The sequence below is a fragment of the Leopardus geoffroyi genome, chromosome B1, assembly GCF_018350155.1.
Source record: "Leopardus geoffroyi isolate Oge1 chromosome B1, O.geoffroyi_Oge1_pat1.0, whole genome shotgun sequence".
Taxonomy (NCBI): domain Eukaryota; kingdom Metazoa; phylum Chordata; class Mammalia; order Carnivora; family Felidae; genus Leopardus; species Leopardus geoffroyi.
Genome location: NC_059327.1, coordinates 204,250,944 through 204,265,985, shown reverse-complemented (window position 1 = coordinate 204,265,985; position 15,042 = coordinate 204,250,944). Strand labels below are relative to the sequence as shown.

The window sequence follows — 15,042 nt, the reverse complement described above, 5'->3', positions numbered from 1 at the left end:
AGCCCAGGGGCTGCGGTGTGGTTTCAGAAATCTGCACACAGAACCCCTCGCCGCTGTCCTCCAGAAACCCCAAAACCGAGGGCCTGGGAGGGGTGGTTTCAAAGAGCCTCAGGGCGCCAAGCCCTGTCGGAGATGCATCTCCTCACCTTCCAGGAAAAGTCCTTGACTGTCTCAAAAACTGCTACGATTCTCAAAAAAAAACTCTCAAAAACGGCTTAATTCCCTTTTTTATTGAGGTAAAATTTCAGGGGTATTTAGTGCTGTGCCACCACCACCTGTCTCCAGTTTTAAAACCTGTTTATTGCCCCAAAAGGAACCTTGGACCCTCTGGCCGTCGCCCCCCTTTTCCCACCCCTGCCAGCCACGACGTACGTTCTGTGTCTACAGACCTGCCCTCCGGGACAGTAGGGGAAGCAGAATCGTAAAGTTTGTGTCCTTTTGTGTCTGGCTTCTCCACATGTCACATAATGATGAAGACTCATCCACATTATAACCTGAAGTTCCTTTCCTTTTCCTGGTTGAATAATATTCCATCGTGTGGCTGGACCACACTTCATTTCCTCACTCACTGTTGGTGGACACTTGGGCCACTTCCAATTTCTGTTACGCATAATGTTGCTATAAACGCGGGGATACGATTCTTAAACGTATCTGACATTGGGGGCACCTGGGTGGCTCAGTCTGTTGAGTGTCCATCTTCGGCTCAGGTCATGATCCAGGGGTTCATGAGTTCAAGCCCCTTGTCAGCCTCTATGCTGCCAGTGCAGAGCCGTCTCCAGATCCTCTGCCCCCCGCCACTCCCCAGCTCACACTCTCTCTCTGTGTCTCAAAAAAATAATACATCCAACATTGAAGTAGTTGATTCCGCTTTTAAACTTTTTTTGTAATTACAATATCCTTAAAAATAATAGGAAACATTCTCAAAAACTAAACACCCAACAAACGGCTGCCCCAAAGACGCCACCCCCAGGGGTAGGTATGCGCTCCGTTTTCTCCAAGCACCCAGTGTATGACGGCCGCAGTCGTCGGGGAGCTTGGGGGGTCCCCGCAGGGCAGAGACTCACAGAGCCCCCGTGCAGAGCTCTAAGGAGCCCTCAGCCATGAAGGCAGCCCCACTGGAAGTGCCCCCAACATTCCCCTGCCCCCACCCTGCGCAAAACAAGGAGAAATGGAAGAGCCTCAAAATACTTACTGTAAGAAAGAAAAAAACCTCCCATTCATCTCACCCAACTACTCTCCATAAATTATCATAATATGAAACATTCTATTCTACTTCTGCTTTATCTATTCAGATCAGTAAAAACAAAAAAGAAACCATTCATTTTTGTCTTCTTCCTTCAAGCACTTAAACTGCCCATCAATACCTAAGTTTCTTTTCATTCCAACTGTGAAAAGTACAAAACCAAATGCTTCATCAAACCGGACTCATGTAAACGCTGATGACGGCTTCAGTTCCTTCCTGCAGGAGAGGCACAGCTCAGGGCAGCCGCACTTGCCAATTCCAGCTCCGGGGCCCAACAGACCGGAGTTCAAATCTAGCTTTCCCTCTTCCCAGCTGTGAAGGTTCCAACAAGTTAAGATCTCGTCCCTGACATCTCGTTTGTAAAACAGATACATCAAATGTTCACAAGCACCCCCACAACCTCAGCGCCAACAGAGATCAATCCCCCCGGGGCTGTCACTTACACCCAGCCCCTCTGCCTTGGCCACCCCATGGTTCTGGAGTCCTTTCCTGCATCCTGAGCCTCCAGCTGAGGAGGGGTGATGGGGCGGGGACAGGACACAGGAGGATGGCCTGAGAGGTTGGGGGCCAGACCTGACACAGCAGAGCCCACTGATGCCCGCTCTGGCTGAAATTCAGCCCTGGATTCTCCTTCAAAGGCAAAGCCAGGGCAGTGGATCGGCACCTGGCCGCATCTCAGCCCAGGGAGGGCACAGGAGACGGCATCACTATTACTCATCACCGGCATTTGTAATGCCTGAAGTATCCTGAGTCAGGTCCTGTTTCTAGCAACCCAGGACCGGACATGCCACAGAAAGGGAGGCAGGGTGCACCTTCTAAGACACTCTCACTCTTGGGGCACCTGGGTGGCTCAGTCGGTTGAGCGTCTGACTCTTGATCTTGGCTCAGGTCCTGACTTCACGGTTCGTGGGTTTGAGCCCCACATCATGCTCTGTGCTGAAAACATGAAGCCTGCTTGGGATTCTCTCTCCCTCTCTCTGCCCCTCCCTCGCACTCTCTCTGTCTCTCAAAAATAAATAAATAAACTTAAAAAAAAAAAAGATACTTCACTCTCATAATAACTTGGAAGTCACTGGAAAGCCTCAGTGACCGCTCAGACCCCATAAAACGCTCCGTGGGTGGTCTTATATTAAGTCCACACCCAAGAGAGCCGCTGACATTGACACCGGTCATTTGTTGAGCAGCTCCTATGAGCGTCCGACAGAGATGACCAAGTTCCACGCAGCAGGTCCCGTCACCCCACCTGACAAACAGGGAAACTGAGGCACAGGGCCAGGCACGGACGGGGGAGGATTCCCACCCAGGCCCCAGTGCCTGCTGCCCTGTCTGCAGCTTCGTGCTATTTATGCCAGAGCGGGCAGCGAGGTCAGCCCAGGGAGACAGGAGAGAAACACGGGGACCCGCAGCTTTCGGCGTATGCGTTTGTCTTCCAGCTGAGACCCGCTCACCGCGTTCCCCTTCGCTGGGCACAGGGCATGCCACGTAGGAGCCGTGGCTGTCCAGCGCTGTCACCCCAAACGGGACAAAACCACAGCTCTGCCATCAAGAACTGCAAATGACCGCTGAGTCACGTATACGCCCTCAGATGTGCATCTTTACACAGTTAAAAGAAGCCTGTCTTCTGTTCTGGGGACTCCGGCAGGGCAGCGTTAGGAGAGGCACCAAAGCATCCTGACGTTACCCATCCTTCTGAAGGTAGAAGGAAATTACCTAGCAGGCCTCCCGTTCGGAGAGGGGGGCAGTCCGCTGACTCCGGGTCCGTCCCCTCCACGCCACTGCCTGCGGACTCCGAGACCAGAGATCAATCAGGCAACACTCAAGACTCCCGGCCTGTGACTCGCCCATTTCACAGTCACCATCAGAACAGGAACGTTTCCCGTTACTGTGCTCCTCTGACTGTGAAGGGCAGACCCTGAGCGATGACATAAGAGCTGGCACAGAGACTGACACTCACCATCCGTCAGCCACTCAGCCCCTCCCTGGCCCTGCAAATGCCAGGGGCACAGGGCTGGGCGTGTGAAGCCACACACAGAAATACCTCGGAAGCCTCGGAAACGAGATGGGGACCTCCTCCTGAGTCACTCCCTACCCAAGCAGGTGGGCTCCATAAACCACCTTCAGGGACCGGCACCTCTCAGGCCCTCCCGTTTCCCCAGAGCCTCCAAGTGCTGAGGCATCCGAAGGAAAGCTCTCCGGAGGGGCGGCCAGATGGGGCAGCAGGGAGGAGGGCCCGTGCCTTCTGAATCCTGGGATGACAGAGATGGGTGTGTGGGCCAGCCCAGCCTGCTGTGACTCAGCACTGCCGAGCATCCTTCCCAGGACTCCTCGAGCCCCCTCTGTGCCAGGCACCTGCTGGCAGAGGGAGCTCAGCCCCGGCACAGCCTGCGTGGCCAGGTTTTTCGGAACACTGGCTTTCCAGTAGCTCACCTCAGGGAGGAACGTGTTCCTCCAAGGATGGCCTCAGCTGTAGCCGGGCACTCCGAGTTTATCAGCGGAAAATGCAGCCCGGCCAGAAGTTCACATTAAAACCCCAAGCTCCTGAAACAGTGTCTGTACCTGGCACCAGGATCCAACATGGCACTGCGAGGTCAGCAGCTCGCTTCCCAGGCAGGCAGAGCAGGGAAATCGAGGCACGTGCTGATACTGCCCTCCCAGACCCAAGAGCAGCAGGACCCAGGTTGAGGGAAGACTACCCATCTCACCAGCTTCCGCTGTAAGCCCTCCCACAGCCCTGGGGTCTGCCGATGCCCTGGCTGGATTTCTCCAGGTCTCTGTCGGGGAGTCCCGAAAGGATGATGGGCTATGCAGCGTCTCTGCACTTTGGGGGCCGTGCAGACACAAACCCGGGCCCTTCCCATGGCCCTGTGACCTGCTGGTTCAATACCTGAAGAACTCCTCCCTGCTATGGCATTTCCAGGGTCCTGCACCCCGCCAGGTGGTCAAGGAACAGAGGGCCAGCTCCACGCCCATGACCAGGGGGCCTGGGACTCTGGAAACCAGGAGGGACCGTGGACAGGGCTCTAGACGCCCTGGTCCACTGAGGCTGGGTTAAGTTGCAAACACCCTATCTGGATGTACGCTCGGGCAGACTTCACAAAGCTCAAAGGGTCCTTCTTACAAAAAGCACACATGCCCATCACATTACCCGGGCTTCTGAGAAGGCTATGTCATCTCTGACCTGAACCCAGGGTACTGACAGTTCCCAGATAAACATCAGTCACTAAAGCACTGTATTCACAAGGAATGTTAATGACCCACATCCCAGGAGTCGTTTGGGGGTACGGACGAGAGAGCGCTTCATGGAGCGCAGGGCGGAGCATGGTAACCCCCATCCAGCTGGACAGTATCACCTCCCCACCCATCAATTCTTCCTCAAAGATGGAAAACACGAATTTGACCTGTACCATCACTAGGATGCTCTTTAATGACGGCTGAGCTATCCTGGCTGGGCCTGGTCTGGGGCCCCCTTCCACTATGCCAGGGTTTCACCCTTTAGCACAGTGACCAGGCGTCAACAAGAAAGCTATAACCCAGCAAGAAACACTAGTATTAACACTTTCGTTTCAAATGGAGATACCAATTATTCCAAAAGGTTTCACCTTCTTAAAGTTCACTCTTTCTTGGAAGGACTTTCCCTAAACAAAAGTCAAAAGAGCTTGTCACCAACATCACAAAGGGCAGGCTGATAAGCTTTCCCACACATTCCTTTCCTATCCAGCTTTCACAGTCCTGATAATACTGACAAATCCTGAACACTTCACATGAAGAGAAATTCTAGTGTTTAAAAGATGGCCTTGAAGAAAATAAATGGAAATATGAGAGATGGGTAATGTCATTTTAACGTTAAACTACTATATTATACATCAAAGCTTTTTTTTTAAACCCAACTGAGGTAGTTATTAATGATTCAGATATCAAAAATTTTAAGTGTCAGAATGTTTTAAAGCACTTCTGAATCCTTTTTAGAACTGCGAGAACAATGAATATTTTTGGCTTCACAATATTTTCCACTGCACTGTAATGAACAAGAAGCTTGGTGTTCAGTTTTAGACCAAAGCAGGGATTAAATCAAGAATGCAGTTTGAATTGTGTATCTATCTAAATACAAAAGTGAAAAAAAAAAAAAAAATCGTAACTGCAGGCAACAGTCTCCCCCAGACACATTCCCCCGCAGCTAACTCTCACACCTCTTGTCCTCCAGCCTGGAATCTTCCCAGCACTGACTCTGTGCTCACTTGTCCCAAATGGATTAAATTAGAAAGGTAAGGGAACCAGAAAATTCAATTCATAATCCAAGACAAAAGTCTGAGCTTTGGTTTGAAAAATGAAAAGCTACTGGGGTGACCTAATATGCTCCGACTCTTCAAACAATCAAGATATTTAACTCCAGAGACAGATCCCAAACAAGAGACCGCCCAAGCTCAAGCGGACCGCAGGCACCACGCCAAGGCCAGACGCAAAGATCTCAGATGGACGTGTGTCTCAAGTCCAAGGCTCAGGGACAAATATCCGACGTGACCTGACACTGAAGCACCAGCCCTCCCTTCTCCGCTGCACCTTTATGACTGGTTAACACCTGCCCTCCACCCAGCCCCCGTCGGCCCCTGGAGCTTGTCTTAGAAGGGCAGCTGCCTGCTGGAGAGGGAAACTTAGGGGTACCATTCTCCATTCCGGGGCACAACCTCAAGGGCAGTATTGTTTTCCACTTTTGGAGACTTTCCCCTCAGCTGAAGCGGTGCAGCTATTAACGAAACAGGGAGCACACCATTGTTCTTCCTCCCCTTCCAATAAGACGACACAGTTAGGTGATCCTGAAATCAAGGCCGACTCCGGAGCCACGGCTGGAACCTGGACTTCTGACAAAAGTGTTTTTGGAAACGCCAGAATGTTACCTGACCTATGCTACATTTCCCTGCCAGCCTCTGCTGGCATATACCTTGAAACAACAACACTGCTGTCCACCCTAGATATGACCTTTTGACGAGAGGACTTGATTTTTCCTTAACCGGAGACAAAAGTCACACACACAAAAAGCCATTTCCTGTACAGATATCCTATGCAGTGGCTGTCACCTCCCCCTGACAACCCCCCGCAGGACAGCAGGAGGGCTGAGACTGGCCTTAGGGGAGACTGCAGTGAGTGAGGAGCGGGTAGGTAGAGAATGACCGGGGAGGTCCCAAACCACAGGGAGCCAGGAAGCACCAGGGTCCCACCAAGCCACCACCACCCCCACCACCACGGATAAGGAGCTGCTACAGGACAAGGTTGGGAGGCCAGTGGCTGTACCTGACGCGGAAGAACCGAATCCTCTCTGGGGAAGGCCAAGGCGGAGCAAGGAGCACCACAGGCATGCTAATCCTTCAGCCCAACACTCCGGAGAAATCTCCGACCCCAAACACCACGAAGCACAAGCTTTCGGGTCCCTGGGCTCGTCCCCTAGACCCCGGTCTCCCCAAACACATCTGCTGCCTCCCCGGAACCAGCGCACCAGGAGGGCACGGATTTAAAGAAACCCCCACCCTGAGAGACCACCCACGTGGGGGAGGGAGGGCGGGGAAGCCCAATCCAGAAAAGCGGTCCAGCCTCGCGGGGAGCAGTGGGTTCCCTGGGTCGTCAGTGACACTGCGGCCACGATGTCCCCTGGTCGCCTCGGTGACCCCACCCCAGCGTCATCGCCCTCAGCCAAGACCCCAGCGCCTCCGCCTGCCCGCTGCGCCGGCCGGCAGCTTGTAGCCCCGGGCCCCAAAGGCGCCCCCAGGACTCTGGGCCCCGCGCCCCGTACCGCGGCCCCCGGCCCCGCGCTGTCCACAGCGGACACGAGCCCGGGCCGCCGGCGGGACGCAGCGCCCGCAGTGCGACTGGCGCAGCCGCCAGCCGCCGACCCCACGGGCGAGGGGTGCACCCGTCCTGGATTGGGGAGCACGCGGGTGGGCGCGGGCCAAGGACCCGGCCGAGGTGCGGGTCAGTGCTGGTTCGGGAAGGCAGGGCCGGGGCCGTGCGATGGGGATCCGCTCTGCACACAGGGTAGGAGGGGTCAGCCCGGGACCCGGGGAGAGGAAAGTGGGGGTCCGCTCCAGAACCCGGTAGAGGTGGGGCGAGGGTCTCTTCCGGAGCGCAGGGCGAGGCTGGGGAGTACAGTCCGGGCACAGGATAACGGGGACGGGCAGAAGGGGAATGAGGGGGTCCCCCACCACCACCCCGGTTCAGGCAGCAGGGATGAAAAGGTCCTTCCGGGACGCAGGAGAAGTAGGAGGGGGGCGGCTTCGGGCTGCGGGTCGGGGACCCCGAGGTGCGAGCGCGGCGCCCAAGCAGGAAGGGGATGAGCAGGGAGCGGGACGCGCCCTGGCCGCGGGCAGAGGAGGGAAAGCGCGCCCCGGCCGGAGCGCGGCGGCAGGAGGGTCAGTCTTGGACCTGGCTTAGGAAGGGGTGGGGGAGGCGGGACCCGCCGCAGGGGTCCCGGCACCGTGCGCGCGGGTCGCCGAGCCGAGCGGAGGTGTCGGCGGCCGGCGAGAGAGGGGTCTGCCTGGGCAGAGAGGGACGGGCGCTCACCTTGGGTTTGTACAGCCACTTTCGGAACCTGTTCATCATCGCCGCGCCGGCCCGGCCCCGCGGCCCTCGCCTCCGCAGCGCTGCGCCCGGCCCGGCTGCGGCGCGGGGCGGACGCGGGGGCAGGGCCGGGCCGGGGCCCGCGCGGTCCCTGGGCGGCTGGCGTGAGCGGAGCCGGGCGCGGGGCGGGCGGAGGGCGGCGGACAGGTGCGCGGGGCAGGTGCGCGGCCGGAGCTGCTCCGCGAGCGGCGCGCAGGGCGGACCCGCAGCCCCGCTGCAGGCGGACGGGCGCACGGGCGGACGCGGGCACGCGGGCGCCGGCTCCTCGCGGCTCACTGACACCCCGCGCCTCGCCGGCCACCGCGCCGCGCGCCGCACATGCGCCGACGCGCCGCGAGCCCCCTGCCCGCCGCCAGCAGCCGAGGCCGCCCAATCCCGCGGCGCCGTGCCGCGCCCCACCCGAGGCGCGCTCCCCGCCGGAGGGCGACCCGGCGCTCCCGGTGAGGGCGAAAAACTACAAGTCCCGACGGGCATTGGGGGGAGGCGGGGCCCTGGGCGCGGCGTCCTTGGCCGCACAGCGGGCGCTGTGCATTCTGGAGCCTGTAGTCTTCCCGCCGGCGGCGCCGGTGCGCGGCTCCGGTTGCTAGGTGACGACGCCCAAACTGCACCACGGCGCGAGCTCTCCCTGTCCGGGTGGTGGCAGAGGTCCCGGCTGAACAGAAGAAGTGAAGTGGGGGACCCGCTGCGGTTCGCGAGACCCGCCGCACCCGCTGGCCCTGGCATCTGCTGTGGCGGCGGGTGGAGGTGGGACGGAAGGTTTGGCGGCAGGAGCTCCTGTGAAGCCAGCACACAGGTAGGAGGGGGAAGGGAGCAGGTGGAACCCGACAGGGAGGAGGGCGAGGCGCGTTTCCTCAGCATCAGCACCTCTCTCCAACAACTTCCCACGGTCAGTCCTCATCTCCTGCTTCCCTTCTTCGTACTTTCGCTAATTTTGGTTTTCTTCCCAGCTCCTTGATTAAAGTGAACGGTGCTTTTTTTTTTTTTTTTATCGCCACAATAAACGGTGCTTTTTAAAAAGATATTCACCCATATTCACTATTGCCCCCAATGGTGCCCTAATTTGGGTCCATTAAGATAATCACCAAAATCTGAGAACCTGTTTATGTAGCCAGCAGAGAGCTAAAAACATGTGTTGAGTACAAGACACTTTAAATTCCCACTGACAGCTGAAGAAACTGAGGCACAAAGAGGCTGCTGTGTTCTTATCTGTAGGAAGATGATCCAGATCACAGTTGGCGCTCCCGCAACAGCTTGGAGCTTTCCCTGTCCCCACCCACCACCGCTTCTGTGAGTGTTCTGAGATGTACAGATTTGGGGTGCGGGGAGTAGCAGTAACTTCTCCCTTGGTAGAGAATTCATTCTCTGAGACTCGTTGGCCCAGGGTCTCAGGGCTCGGGTGGTTCTGGACTAGAGTGGTCCGCGGAAGTCCGTGTGAGTTTCCCCAGAGGCAGCTTCTGAGGTTTCCGTGTGTGCTGGTGGTGGGCCATGTTCTCTTCTGAGTGCCTGGATAATCTTGCCCACTCCCCTCTAGCTGCCACCCACTCTGCTCCCTTAGGTTGCCAGCACACAGACCCCACCCCGTCCCCATTGCCTCCTATCTCCAATTCCTTTCGCCTTTTCTCTCCTGAGCCCGCTCTGATGGGGCTTTCACCCAACTCCCTCTCCCAAGTTCTTCATCAAAGTCATCCTTGACCCTGATGTTGTTAAATCCAATGATTGGAGCTCAGCCCCATCTCTTCCTTGAACCGTTAGCAGCAGGCAACTCAGCTGAGTGCTCTCCTCCCGGACTCGGTGTCCTCAGTTGGCTGGAACAGATCACACTCCCTGCCACCCCAGTGGTTGCTCCTTCTCAGTCTTCTGGGCAAGGGCCGCCTCTGCTTCCCAACCTCCTGACACTAAAGCCCCGGGACTCAGTCCTTAGAAATTCTTCTTCTTATTTTTTTTAATGTTTATTTATGTTAGAGAGAGAGAGGGAGGGAGGCAAAGAGAGAGGAAAGACACAGAATCAGAAGCAGGCTCCAGGCTCTGAGCTGTAGGCACAGAGCCCAAGGCGGGGTTTAAACTCACAAGCCATGAGATCATGACTTGAGCCAAAGTTGGATGCTTAACCGGCTAAGCCACCCTGGTGCCCCAGACCTTGGAAACTCTTCTATCCACTCCTTCCTTGGGTGATTTCCTGTAGTCACGTGGTCTGGTAAACACCCATTTTCTCCTGACGTTTCCAAAACTTACATGTCCAGCCTGAACATCACCCTGAGACTGCAGACCCCTTTACCCATTCTTTGCCAATGGATGTCTAACAAATCCCCACAAACTCAATGTGTCCAAATGGACTCTCAATCTTCACACATAAGACCTGCTCCTCCCCAGCCAGTGCTTCTAGCATAAGAACTCACTATAGAGACTGGACTATTCTCCACGGTTCTGTCCTTCATTGACTCCAAGGCTAGGGCTGTCGTTGCTTGTGCAGAGGCTTTCTTCCTATCCTCCCCAGTTTGAAACTGTGCACAGGAGGAAGGCTGACCTCGGAGAAGTGGGTATATCAATTAAGATTAGGTTCAGCTATATGTAATGAAAAATCCAAAGACCAGAGAGTCCCAAGCAAGGTTATTTATGTTTCCATGAAGGAGGTCAATGGGAGGGGCGCCTGGGTGGCTCAGTCGGTTGGGTGTCCGACTTCGGCTCAGGTCATGATCTCACGGTTCGTGGGTTCAAGCCCTGCATCGGGCTCTGTGCTGACAGCTCAGAGCCTGGAGCCTGCTTCAGATTCTGTGTCTCCCTCTCTCTCTGACCCTCCCCCGTTCATGCTCTGTCTCTCTCTCTGTCTCAAAAATAAATAAACATTAAAAAAAAAATAATAATAATAAAAGAAGGGAGGTCAATGGGGAGCCAGTCCTGGAAGGTATAACAGCCACAAAAAGTCATCAGGGACGTGGACTCTTCTAGCTTTCTCTTCTGCCACCTTTAACATGTTTCCTCACAGTCCAGGATGGCTGCCTAAGTTCCTGCCATCACTTCCTGAGTCCAGCCAGCAGGAAGGAAAAGAGAAGAAGAGTATAAGCCTCTCCCTTTCAGAGAGACTTTGTAGAAGTCTCACATCCTTATACTTCAGGGCATATCTCGCTGCTGGGGAGGCCAGGGAATGTCATCTTTCAGTCAGGCGGCAATAAACCCAAGTAAAACTCAGTGTTTTGTTATTCAGGAGGAAAGGGAGAGTGGAGATTAAAAGGCAACCAGCAAAACCCGCTGTGTGGGTCTATACTTTAAGCACAATCCGTCAGAGCATGACTTGGCAAAAATCCTTGGGAGATTTTTACTCAGAATTAAAAGCCAAGAAAAGAATTTATGTTAATTAACACACATTTTGTATCTGTGTAAATGAAGCCTCTCTAGTGGTTGAGGGTGTTGAGCTGGTTTGTGTCTGATGGAATTTAAATCTCCTGTCATCTCATTTCTGTCTATAAAGGATTTGCTAAGAAAAGAGAAGCTTTGGTCCAGCCCACCTTTAAAGTTTCCTTAAATTTGAGACAGTCAGGTCTTGATTCGTGGAGTTAAATCTTGGGAATTAAATACCACTTCCCATGTATCTGGTTTTACCCCATTAGAACATAGCTGAGGTGCCAAGAGCATGTATCAGAATCAGAAGACTTTACCGCCTGTCTCCTACCCAAAAAACGTCATTGTGTCCACTAAGCTCACAGGCTAATTTCAGTAAGAATGCGGGACTCAAGTGTCTCTTTTCCTGATTTCCACCCTCCTGGCGCAGCTGCTCTGTGTCTCCTCTGCCCCAGGGGCCCTCAGGCCTGGTAGTGAGCCAGACTGGCAGGGACTAATGGTTCCAGCCAGCTGGGCTCCCCAGGGACCCCCCTCCTCCGCACAGCCCCTCACAGACTCCCCTCTGCATCCTCCACCTGGCTCAGCCATTTGTTGCCTCCAGTTCTGTCCAGGCCCGCTCTGCATTGGGGACAGGGCTTGGCTGCCTCTCTGGCTCTTCTTGGACTTTGAGCCATCACCAAAGGGCCTCTTGGAGCATCCTTTGTTCCGAATGTTCCAGCTCCGGGACAGGAGGGAGGGCAGGGAAGGCATCCTGCCTGAGCAACGTCTCCCACTAAACACGTGCAGACCGCCCACACTCACCACCCACAGCAGGCGCCGGAGGGAACCCTTTTCCTGCGGGTATCTGGTTCCTCCAGGCAGAGCTGTGTTCAGAGCAGATGCAGAAAGGTAGGGCCAAGGGCCAAACCCCATCCCGGGGCAGTGCCCCCAAGTGCCTGTTGGGGGAGGGGCGAAAAGACTGCATCCTCAACGTTGTTTCTGCAAAAACAGACTTGTTACTAGTTGTGCTCATTTCCTTGTGAGCTCCAGAATGTGTAAATGCTAGTTTGCTTTACTATGTTGACATGGTGTCTCTTTCCCCCAGTTACGGCTCATCCTGAGATGTTACCGGGAATCTGGCAGAGTGGGTGTTTGGAGGGCTTCAGAACCAGCCTGGGGCTCAGGCTCCCACAGGCAGGAAGTGCTCCCTTGGGATGGGGAGCCTGACCCCCGACCTCAACCCCCCAACTCAGCGTGGGGCTTATTCTGTCCCACCTTTACTTGCTTAGTAAATATCTCGTGGGCATCCATTATTCTCCAATTAAACGAAACAATGAAACCGAACTTGCTGAACTATAGGACCTGTGGAAGCAAAGGCTTGACTTAAAAAAGATCACTAATACAGGGGCACCTGGGGGGCTCAATCGGTTGAGCTCAGGTTATGATCTCACGGTTCGTGGGTTCGAGCCCTGTGTTGGGCTCTGTGCTGACACTTTCAGCTTGACTGTTCTGCAGTTTGCATCCTGTCATTGACTCCGCAGACACCTCTGGGGCACTTGCTGGAGACCAGCTCTGGTTAAGCTGCTGGAGACCAGCTTGTGGACGCAGAAGTGGCACAGGAGGGTCCCGCGTCAGGCGCTCACGGTGCCGTGCGTCACATAGGTTTGGATGAGTTCAGAGGAGGCACGGAGAAGGGAAGAGCTAAGGCAGGAGGAAGCAGGCTCCACAGGGGCTGATATTTGCGTCAGGTGTTAAGGGATGCGTAGGAGCTCACCGGAGAGAGGAGAGGCGTGTTCAAGGTTCAGGAGATCCACGTGAAGGGGCTTGAGAGCCAGTGAGAATCCTGGGAGGACAGAGCTGGGGTACAGGACGGGAAGCAGGAGGAGGACCCCAGGGACTGTGAGCCCAGGCTGCGAAGGGGTAGGACGTGCTGGGTACCCCAAGAGTTGGGGGGATTTGTTAATGATGGCTGTTAGGGGAAGGACACTCCCCTGACCTGAGGCCACTCTCCCCCAAACCTCCCTCACCTCAGAGAGTGGCACTGCCATCTATCCCACCTGCCAGAGGCTCAGGCCAAAAGGGTCCTCCCGCCTTTCCCCCACACTGGAACACCTGCCTGGGAGGACAGTGGCTGTGCCGGGGGGGGGGGGGGGGGGTAAGGCGGAGGGCCAGGCCTGGGAGACCTGGTGAGTGGGTCTGTGGCCACTTGGTGCAGCCGGACTGGGTGATCCTCACCTGCAAACGTCCCACAGCCTCTCGGACGTGGGGCCCAGGGCAAAGGGTTTGCATGAACACAAATAACCAAGTACAAGGGCTCATCCAGAGGGGCCGCAGGCAGCCTGTGGCCTCAAGACTTCCAAGCTCCATCCAGAGGAGGGGTGGTTAGTGTTGGGGGGGTGGCCACCACTTTCTGTGGCCTTTAAAATGCCCCTTTGTCCATTAGCTGCATGAGGCTGAGAAAAGTCAGATCTCGCTAGGGAAAAGATTGCAAACTATGGAAATAGATCTTTTCCAGAACTTCTCCCAGAGCCAATATTTCCTCCAAGGACATTCACTCAGTCTGCAAGCCAGGCCCCAGGGAGGAGTTCCTAGCAGTACAGACTCCCACAGCAAGAAAAAAGAACTGATTGCACACCCCTCAATGCTACCTTTTGGCCCAGAGACACCTCGAGTGTCCCTCTGTGTGGTCAGCAGTGCCATCGCCAGGGGTGGGACATCAGAGCAGGGCAACCCACCCAGAGGAGGCGGCCAGGTCAGGGCCCTGACCGTAGGGGTCATGACTTCCTGCCTTCGGATACGTTAAGTCACTTGTCCTCAGCTGCCCAGCAGACCTGGGACTCGGGCCAGGAGGACTGCACGGCATCCACAGCCTCGCGAGGCCTCGTCTGTACCCCTCCTGCACCTCTGTCTTGGGCGCCGACCTCCTCACCGCGGCCCTCACCTCGTCTTGCCTGTGTCCGAGGGTCAGGACCTGCTCCCACGGTCCAGCCGGCCTGCCCCTGGCAGATGAGAGAGGAGGGGCCAAGCCGGCCAGCCCCCTGCCCTCGAGCCACAGATGGGGACTGCTTCTGTTCCCAGAGGTGCTGTGTGGCCTGCTCTCCAGGTGGCCTGTCCCACTGCTGAGGGGCGGACCCGGAAGAAACGAGTAGCTCAGTGTGTGTTCACAGTCAGCGATGCCGCCACCTGGCCGCACGTCAAAAGGGGGTCACCTGGCACGCGCTGGCCCCACGTCACCACCCGTCCTTCCGACCCCTGCACCTGCAGAGGCCAAAGTTTGGGCTCGGTGTAGGTGGTCCTGGTGAAGATAGGGACAGATGGATGAGCACATTGCTTTCAGTGCCTGCATGCAGGTCCCCAGCTCCTTTCTCCTGGGCCTGAGCCCACCTGACTCCAGGTGGCCCCTGGGGCAGTGACCGCAGCCAGGTCCTGCCAGCAGCTAGCTCACTCAGTACTGATGGTCATGCCCACTTTGGGGCAAGAACCGATGTAGAAATAGGGACTCAGCCCCCACTATAGTCCTCTGTGGGCCTCAGCCATTGCCCCCTGCAGTGTGCTCTCGTTTCGTGGAACCACCGACTGCTCTCCGAACCCGGACTCTCCTGAGGCTTGGTCTTCAGGGCCGGCACCCGGCATCAGGGCTTCGAGCCGGTTTCAGTGCGTTTCCCTGTTCCAAGAGGTCTGTGTTCTGGTCGCATACGAGAGAGGCTCGTGCCGCTTCTGTCCCTGCACCGCTAGGGCTGGGCGCCTGAGCGAGCCCGAGTCAGGCCTCAGGGCCGGGCGGTGCGGGGGCCCGGGTGTGCAGCCAGCAGAGGAGGGCAGGAGTCAAAGCCTCTTTCCCAGAGCGCTCAGCTCAAACCCGCTCGGGATGCTGCGCCAGG

At 56.2% G+C, this 15,042-nt stretch overlaps 2 protein-coding genes across 4 annotated transcripts in view; one reads left to right on the top strand and one right to left on the bottom strand.

Moving 5' to 3' along the window:
* ZFYVE28 (zinc finger FYVE-type containing 28) overlaps positions 1-8,238 on the bottom strand; it is a 115,563-nt gene extending 107,325 nt beyond the window's left edge. The window contains exon 1 of one of the 3 annotated variants that reach the window (XM_045474790.1): positions 7,793-8,238. In XM_045474790.1, the coding sequence (XP_045330746.1) occupies positions 7,793-7,831 (39 nt within the window). In that variant the 5' untranslated portion in view covers positions 7,832-8,238. Of the gene's footprint in view, positions 1-6,529; positions 6,740-7,792 lie in introns of those variants that run through there. The other 2 variants (XM_045474789.1, XM_045474791.1) reach the window with 2 other exon arrangements.
* Positions 8,239-8,529: 291 nt separating this feature from the next.
* CFAP99 (cilia and flagella associated protein 99) overlaps positions 8,530-15,042 on the top strand; it is a 41,100-nt gene continuing 34,587 nt past the window's right edge. Inside the window, exon 1 of the mRNA XM_045474792.1 lies at positions 8,530-8,642. The gene's annotated coding sequence lies outside the window, so the exon portion shown is untranslated. The remainder of the gene's footprint in view (positions 8,643-15,042) is intronic.